This window comes from Carcharhinus amblyrhynchos, chromosome 16 (genome assembly GCF_965287045.1).
Source record: "Carcharhinus amblyrhynchos chromosome 16, sCarAmb.v2.hapA, whole genome shotgun sequence".
NCBI classification, from domain to species: domain Eukaryota; kingdom Metazoa; phylum Chordata; class Chondrichthyes; order Carcharhiniformes; family Carcharhinidae; genus Carcharhinus; species Carcharhinus amblyrhynchos.
Genome location: NC_137339.1, coordinates 44,172,187 through 44,181,681, shown reverse-complemented (window position 1 = coordinate 44,181,681; position 9,495 = coordinate 44,172,187). Strand labels below are relative to the sequence as shown.

Here is a 9,495-nt window from a genome sequence, read left to right as displayed (position 1 = left end):
TACAACGTATGTGGAAGTCTTTATTGGGATCTGGTAATCCTAGTCCAGGGGCTGATATCAGTTCTGTTTTTAACTTGTTATAAGCCTCTTCCTGCTTGGGTCCCCATTCTATGGGATTTAAAGCTGGTTTTCCCCCTTTGACTAGTCTTTGTATAGGTTCTGCTTCATTCGATTAAAAAGAAACACTAAAATCTCTCTCCACCTGGTAGGGGAATGTTTGTTTCATTTTCTGGGGTGATTCAGCAACTTTGGGATTTTCAGCACAGGAATGGCTGGACTTGGCTCCCCTCGCATGACCTGTGCCCACAGAGGGAGCTCTGCTGTGTTTTCTTTTAAAGAAAAGCCCTGATGTACAGCTTCTGCCACCCTCCAATTTGCATATATCGGATGTCACACTCTGGGGCTTTGTTCTGCGTAGATTTGCGTGGAGCTTTGGCGTGACGCGTTTGGCGCGAGTATAAAAGTTTGCCAAGTGATCAGTGGATATGCAGAGTTGGAATAGAGGGGTGTGAGAAGAGCAGACAACTTTTCAGGGGAAAGAGAACATGGCACAAGGTCAGAGAGCTTCAGGAGCAGAGAAAAAGAAACCTGTTGGAGTGAATGAATGAATGAATGAATGAAGTTGTTGCAGTGAAAACAAGCGTGTGGGGAAGATATTACAACTTAAAATCTTACCGTTGAGAAAAAAAATCTGTTGAGAGTTTGATGTTTTAAAACGGTCTGTTACATTACATATTAGGCTACTAGAAATTGTTACTCTTCAGAAATTGAAGAAGGTGGAATGATTGATACGAGCGATTTTGTTAACACTAAAGTTAGGGATAATCATATCAGGTTTGCGGATTCCCCGTTATTGTAACCGTTTCCTTTTGCTTCTTCAGCTTTGGCAGTGGCTCGTACGGATTTTCAGTGTGAGGTCAACCACAGAGACCACAGGACAGCCGATTTCGGTTTCAGCCGACTCATCGTGAGACGGGGGGCTCCCTTCACCATCACCGTGAGTCTGTCCGGCAGGAGCTACCAACCCGACCAGGATCAGATCTCCGTTATTGTGGAAACAGGTAAGGGAGTCCTGTGTGTGTGTGTGTGTGTGTGAGAGAGGTGAAGGCGACAAGAAGCATTGGTCTCGTGTTTTGTGACCCCCTTTGTTCAGATATCATGGAAATTAAAAGGAATTCTCCCCCCCCGGGTATCACGAACGCTTTAAAGCCAAACCAAATGCTTGAAAGTGTTGTCAAGAAAGGGAATTTGGCAGCCAAATTTGCGCACAGCAAGCTCCAAAACACAGCACATGCGAAAGTATGATCTGATCAGCCCTATCAGTTGATTGAGGGATATGGGTCAGTTCACTGGGAGAATTCTCCTATAATAATAATAAAAGCAGAAAATGCTGGACAAACTACTGTTGGGTAGAATTTATATCTGAAAAGATTCTCAGGCCTCCTGTGGTGTGTTTCTCAGTGGAAGGAGGTGGCACGCCATTAGCTGGTGGTGGGATCTTCAGGTCCCACCACTATCATTGATATTTTTCATTGATTCCATCCCTCATTGCCAGGAAATCTGCAGCAGGGAGTGATATCGGTGGGACCAGAAGATCCTGCTGGCATGAAGAGCCAGAAGAACTCTGTCTCTGGTCACTGATGCCGTTAGACCTGCTGAGTTTACTCAGTATTTTCTGTATTTATTTCAGATTTTCAGCATCTGCAATATTTTGCTTAGGGAGAGCTCTCCTGCTCTTCTCCAAGATGGTGCCCATGGAGGCTTTGTGTACAATCGAGAGAGTAGACAAGGTTTTGGTCTCATAGAATCATAGGATCCCTACAGTGCAGAAGGAGGTCATTCAGCCCATTAAGTCTGCACTGTCAATTATCCCATCCAGGCCCCATCCATGTAACCCCATATATTTATCCTGCTAATCACCCTGATGCTAATGATAATTTATCATGGTCAAACGACCTAACCCGCACATCTTTGGACTGTGGAGGAAACCCACGCAGACATGGGGAGAACATGCAAACTCCGTGCAGACAATGATGAGCCGGGAATCAAACCCATGTACCTGGCACTGTGAGGCAGCAGTGCTAACCAGTGTGCCAGTGTGCTACCCTTTCTCATTTGAATGATAGGTTAATGTAGTTTATTACTCTACTGCCAGTGTAGGGTTAGAAGAGTTATAATTGTTTCAAATTCAAATTTGTTAAATCATCTGATAAAATAGCAGAGAGACATCTGATATGAGCATTTGTACTCTATCCTATCAAAGCAATTTCTACATACCAAATTCCTTCCATTCTGCTCACCTGGTTGTACTTTAGAAGGGTTCTGAGGGAAAGGTAAATACAAAGTTCTCATGTGCACAGAGCATAGTTCCCCCCACTTGCTCAACATGGCAGGGTAGAGAATCCAGGCTACATTATTCCAACCCTAGCTCAAATCCGTGCTCCTATTAGTCAAAGCTCATTGCTGGCACAGTTGAGGAAACATGTTGCTTGCAATGAAATTATAAAGTTATTGCTAAGGGAAAGGTTTGGGTTTACTGAAAACTCAGCACAAAGTAAAAATCTCTTGCCAGAATTAGCTTATACTGATTATTATGCCATTTTGAACAAAATTGCCAGTGTTCATATTGAAAGGGTGTTTACAATAGGTGGAGATTGAGATTGTGCCTTCCAATGCCTATGCACTTCCAACCTGTCCTAAATAAGTTCAAGGATTCTGAATGCATTAAAATTCCACAGGAAAATTGAGGATGTGCATCCACTAGAACTGCCGAGCAATTGGGTAATAGACAGAACATAGGGAAATGGAGATGAATGCTGTGAATTCATTGCTTCTCTGTGCTGAATAATATTGGCATATTTGTATCAATGTGAAGTAGCTTGCATGATTATATAACTTCAGTGCCAGAATGGAGTGGAGCAGAGTGCTAAAGACTAATGGAGCAAGTTTGTCTAAGTAGTTTGAGAGGACATCAAGAATGATTCCAAGACTTGGACAGAGAGGATTATACCTCATGTCCAAAGAAATGAATAAGGGGCATACACGTATTCCCTTCTCCCAGCAGTTACTCTAAAGCTGCATTTTTCACTTAGACTTGAACATTGTGCTGAGTATAAGCTCCTAGACCTATAGTTAGAGTTTTAGATTATGAGAGAAAATCATAGACACTTAATCCCTTACAGTAACTGAGAAACCAAAATATATGGTCCCTGTCGATTATTGTGAGGCAGCTGGTTTCAGATATGGTTTGAGATAATTGGAAAGATTGACCAGAAGGGTAAGACAGTTCAAACAATCAAACAAACAATTAGTTGTTTTGTTACCCTTGTGAGCACCAGTAAATTCCTGTACTAATAGGAAATTGGGTGTCTTATCCTGACCAACTGGAGAAGCAAGTGTCAGAGCAATGGTTTAGCCCATGCAATGTGAATCCATGTAATTTGCAATTCAGCAGGAGGCAGAGGACAAGGCAGAGAGATTTTTTTTTGCATGACAAAGTGGGTCACAAAACCAGCAAGTGTTTTTCTCAAAAGCTTGTAAAATGAGCAATATTCAAAGTTGTCAATTATACCTTCCACATAATTTTCCTCTTTATGGAATGAAGACCTTGTGAACCTTCCCAGGTGTTCAGTAACACCCATTTTCTGCCTTGCCGATGTTGAGTGTTCTCTCAGCTTCTTCGGTTCCTCCAGTCTAACCTGGAGTAAAAAGTGTGCCTACGCAGCATAATTCTGCCCAAACCTTTCATCGTTCCTACAGAGTGTCCCAAACATTTGTGAAGAATGTCTGTTCATCTGCCATGCAGTCTTGCATATAATCAAGTAGCCTGTTGGAACTTTTTGGTCCCATTCTCTTCCCTTTTATTTACACAAACGTTTGTTATGCTATCAAAACAATCTAGGCGCCAAGCCCCTCAATGCCTGTTGAAGTAGTCATATGAAAAGTGGTATAGATGAGATGCAATTTTAATGCCTGCATCAAATGCAATTTTTTTCCATTATAAAGACTGAAATACAAAGCACAAGTCAAAAATCAATGTTTCATGTCAAATTCTACAGAAAGCGCCCAAATGATTTCTGTGCTGTTAATCCTGTCTGTTGTTTTAATTAACTTAGCTTGTCTGGACATGTTGTCCTTTCAATGTGAGGAATGCAGTGATTGTGTTCTGCATAGTCAGTTTTGATTTTATTTTTAACCATACTTCCTAGTGGGGCTAAAAAGAATTCAGTTATCATGAGCAAAGAAAAATGTGTTCAGAACTCTTCTGTCAAAGGTTGAAAATTAACTCGGAAAACTTGCTGGTTGCCCATTGGAAAATTTCAGACCTTGCTTGGGACTGGCTGCGGTTGGGGTGAAGCCAAATATATGTAAGGCCATTGTTAGTTCTGACAATTTTTCAATGGGAAACCCACCTTGTCAGTACAAAATATGTTCAGAACTAAATTAGAAATAGAAAACACAAGAGCATTGAGCTTAAATCACAGTGTGATATTAGGAACAAATATATAAGCACATTGTCTGTAATTCCTTTGTTAGCCATCTTAATGGGAAGCATATAGAGGAATTTTAGGTAAATACATGCAAGCTTTTATTTGTACTATCATACCTAGTTTTAAAATTTTGGGCTGAATTTTTGTGATCCTGTGATGTTGGGCTTGAAGGAGGGGGAAGCTGGGGAGCCACATTGCCACAGCTGCCCGATGCATTTGCACCACTGGGCATGTTTCCTTGGGTGACATGAGAACCAGTTTGCCTGCTCACTGCAGAGAGCAAGACAACCAATTCATACACTGCAGACCACAACTGGGGAAATTTTGTGGCTCTGGCCTTTTACCAGTGGTGGAACAGTACCCCAGCCATGTGCAAAGATGGCCAGCTTCATGAAGGTGGCATTTCTGTGGCAAGCTGGGGGATTATTGGGGACAAGAAACTCCATGCCCTAAAGAGGCAACCACCTGAGACCCAGATGCTTCTGCCAGATGGTTTTCTTTTGCTCCGAGGGGCCTGCTGGTGTGGCCCCTCTAAAATTTTTATTTAGATTTATGCTTCCAAAACCCCCATTTGAGAGTCCATTGAGTTCCCTCATAGGGAGCCACCCAACTCTCCTTAATAGGATGGCAAGAATGGAAGAGTCTAATCAGGAGTTTGGCCAATCTCCCTCCATGCAAATGTGGGCAAGAGATCTTTGATTTGTCTTGACAATGGGGTCCCAAAGCCTGTGGGGAAAATTCTGTCCTTTCAGTAAATTAAATGAAAATGATACATTGTGTGTTGAAATTTACTCTTTTGCCATTCCAGTGTCAGTCCATCTTATTATTTTGCATCATCATTTTAACATGTTTACAATAACACTATACTTAGAGGGGAAGTTATACAATTGAAAATTTGTGTTGCAAATGGCTTTTGTACTAATAATTCCTCATTTAAAATAAATTGGAATTAATCTTCTATTCATTTTCATCCCAAAGATTTACAGATTACATGTTAACTAATGGTTCTGTAAGGATAGTGCTTTGAAGTCGGACAAGGACAGGCAAAGCCTAATATTAGAACAGATATTAACAATATTAACACTGTTACAAAATTACTGGGCAGAATGTCCATCACTGTACCTTAAAACGGTAGATTAGTTGCAAACTGCTCTGGTATATCCAAATATTGTGACAATGTCTAAAATGCATGTTTCATGCCAGCTCCACCTTGGCACTGCTGCAGGGCAGAATTGGTACGTTTCTTAAAAGCAAGATAGATTAAGCTTAATACTCAACAAGTAGCAGCAATCTACAAACACAATAGTTTGGGGGCAATATTTCAGATTCACCTGAGTCATGTTGGTAATATTCCAGACTTGGCTCATTGTTGATATCTCTCCAGCAATAAAAATTGAATATGTGACAAAGGAGTAGATTTCGATATTTTACAATAGCGTAAAACATGTCAGAACAAATCAACAGACTGTCTCACCTCTCACATGATTTTTTAAAATTTCTATTAACGTCAGTGGAATATAGGCAAACAGCACACAAAGTCAAGATCTACTGTAGCATATCCATCTTAAAATGTCGATGAAGTTCAAAATAAATGATCTAAAAATAGGTGAAGTGTTTAAAGCTGTTGATTCAATTTATCCTCAGTGGTTAATTCTTTCTAATGTGCATTGCCAATTCTGTATTTAGGAAACATTTGAAGCTTCAGAGTAGAAAAAAAGAATCAAGATTGTAAATAGTTGCATTCCTCAGAAAATGGAGTAAATGCACAGCAGATCCTTTTAGTGCATGCAAGTAGAAAGGTCAAGGTGACATTTTGGAGATAAACATTTGGCAGAACTGAAAAATGTAAGAGAAATGTGCCTCTTGATATGATAATCCGCTCCCTTGCTTTTTTTCCCCATATCCCAGCAATTTATTTCTCCATTGAAAATCTAATCACTTCTCTTTTGAAAGTTACTATTGAACTCCAGCAGAAAGTGTATTCCAAATCCAAATCAGTCATTGTGCCAACTATTTATTCCTCCAGTCGCTCCTGCTTTTTTTGCCTAACGATCTGTAACTTGTAGTTATTGTCCCTTCGACCATTGGAGACAATTTATCTTTTTTTACTCTCTCTAAACTTTACTGTGTACTTCTATCAAACTTCTTCTTTGTCTTCTCTTCTCAAAGGAGATCAATTCCATTTTCTGGTACATCACATAACTATAATCCCACTACCCTGGAACCAGTTTTGCAAATCTCTTCCTGTATTGGACAGATGATGCTAAAGTGTGCATCTGCTATTTTGGGCAGTTGCAGCAGCTGTTCACACCTCATTAAAGTGTGATTCCTCCACTATCCAGGTTATTTGCCATTGCAAAGTTTCGGCTGCACTTTACAATCGAGTTTAAGCTTGGTTCTTCACACACTATGAACCCTTGCTGTTGCCAGAATCAGTTCTGGCAAAGAAATCTCACATCAATATCTCAAAAGAGTCACTAAATTGTGGAAGTCTGAAGAATATTGCTGACTGCCACAAGAGAATTTGTATCTTTTTTTGTGAAAAGTTGAAAACTAAAGGATGATCTGTAATGATCATCACCTAAAGAAACAGTTAAAGCAACTCAAAGAACAAAATGGTGCGAAAATAACGAAAGGCAAGATACATTTACTGTAAAAAGTCACATAAAAATTACGTGTATGAAATCAAAGGAAAATGTCATTCATAAATCTGCCACTTCTTCCTTTTTCTTCTCTTATTTTACAGTTACTAATGTGAGTAAAATTTACACTTAGTGTTAGTCTGTTTTATTTGGGTACAGATGCTGACTAGTTTACTGCATTGTTCCAACATTCTCTGTTTCTATTTCCAATTTGTGGCATTTGTTAGTTTTCATTTGTTTTACCTGCACCCTCATTGAGAGTGTTCCCAGTGTGCCTTTTAAAAGCAATAAAAAGCAGGATTCAGCTTCAGGTTCTTCTCTCAATTTTGTGGTAATTTTTCAAAGAATGTGTGAAATGGAGTGCTGAGAATCATTGAATTCAATAGTCAGCACAAGATGACGGAATCAACAATAGTGCATTCGCCTAGTTAATCCTAGAAATGAGTCATTTCAGTTGTACGTTAATTCACGCAATCTTGTCCCCTCAAGTTCAGTGAAAAATCATCAATTTAAAGTATAAATCAGCTTAAATCATCCAAATAGCAAACACAATCATGAATAGAATGCCTTTCATCTTATAATCATTGTGAAGTGCTCAATTTATGAAACATATTTGATTTATAATATTATTTACACTGAGTTGAAGTGAATCTTAAATGTTTCACTGCTTTTGGTAGAATTTGACATGTATGGTGATCTCATACAAAACTATCTCAACCTGCTGATGAATGATTAAAACATTTGTCCTAATACTCAATTTCTTTTTATTATGACTGTTAGAAATTTATAGCCAAGAGGTATTAGAAAACAATGAAAAAGATTTACAAGAACAAAACTAAAACTGAAGGGTTATAACTCTCTGATTCAACAGGCTTGGACTCTTCTGAAACAAGACTCAGGGGCGATCTATCAGGTGTATGAAGGAATTGTTAACCAAAACCTTTGCTCCAGTTAAATAATGGAACAAATCTTTTCAAGCAAATCATGTCTTCATCAGGAAAATGCAACAAAATTGTGAAATATTTATGACAGCTACAAGACTGACTCTTTTATGCTATATCACAAATTAATACTTCTATTCCCCTATAAATCTACTATAAAAAGAATACAAGCATAGATTTTAATTATTTATATTTAGCCAATGGATCTGCAGGGGTGTTTTTTAGCCATTCATGCTGGACAGACATGGAGAGGGATCAGAGCTTAAAGCTTGAAGTTCCTTTCTACTGTTATGTGGTTCTTTCTTCTCCTCTTCAAGAGTTCCATAATTTTTTCCTTGGCTCAAAGACATGCAATTTTGCACTGACTGTAGACATATCACCCAGATTGGTTTATTGCAGCTGCCTGACCTTACGGCAGAGTCCTAAGCCCATGTAACATTTAAAATTGGACTTCTGGCTCACTTTGTATTTGATTTCTGTCCATTTGATCAATTAGGATGACTTTATTATCGTGAATGTGTTGGTACAGCTTCCTCCTTGAAAACAATCACCATACTGTATCCTGCTCACTTTATCACCCATCGTAAACCAAAGCCTTTGTCACAAGTAAACAGAGAAATCCACATACTCAGCCAGGAGCTTAAAAACCTTATTTTCAGAAGTTAGTCATATTTCCCATCAGGTCATAGTGGTCTTTTTGATGTTTGGCCATTTTTATATTAGATAATAGCTCGTTGGAGACAGAATTCATTTGGATAGCTGTTGAAAGGACATTTCTGTTCATGGAGGAATCTAAGGCTATTGACTATGAAGTCAACTAATAAATCCAATGAATAAAATAGTTTAGCAGGATCCTTTTTACCCAAAATAAAGTTAGAATATGGAGGTCTTTTTTATTCACTCATGGGATGTGGGTGTCATTAGCTGGGCCTGCATTTATTTGCCCATTCCTAATTGTCAACCGCATTGCTGTGGATCTAGAGTCACATGTAGGCCGGACCAGGTAGGGATGGCAGATTTCCTCCTTTCAAGGACTTTAGTGAACCAAATAGGTTTTTGGAATAATCAACAATGGTTTCATGGTCATTATTAGACTTTGAATTCCAGTTTTGTTTTTTCATGAATTCAAATTTGAACATCTGCCTTTGTGGGATTCGAGCCCTGGTCCCCAGAGCGTAACCTTGGTTTCTGGATTACTAGTCCAATGACAATACCACTATGCCACCAGAGGAGTGGCAAATAATATAAGTGCCTTTAGATAAGTAGTTAAGGGAGGAAGGAATAGAAAGAATATGCAGATGAGGTTTGATGAAATAGAATGAGAAAAGGCTGATGTGGAGCATTGATGATGTGGATATGCCGGCGTTGGACTGGGGTAAACACAGTAAAAAGTCTGACAACACCAGGTTTCAGTCCAACCGG

The 9,495-nt window shown here is 39.2% G+C and overlaps 1 protein-coding gene across 1 annotated transcript in view; it reads left to right on the top strand.

Annotated features, from left to right (window-relative positions):
- Positions 1-500: 500 nt before the first annotated feature.
- LOC145353680 (protein-glutamine gamma-glutamyltransferase 2-like) overlaps positions 501-9,495 on the top strand; it is a 55,620-nt gene continuing 46,625 nt past the window's right edge. The window contains exons 1-2 of the mRNA XM_080204452.1: positions 501-555; positions 882-1,061. Coding sequence (XP_080060578.1) covers positions 546-555; positions 882-1,061 — 190 coding nt within the window. The 5' untranslated portion in view covers positions 501-545. The remainder of the gene's footprint in view (positions 556-881; positions 1,062-9,495) is intronic.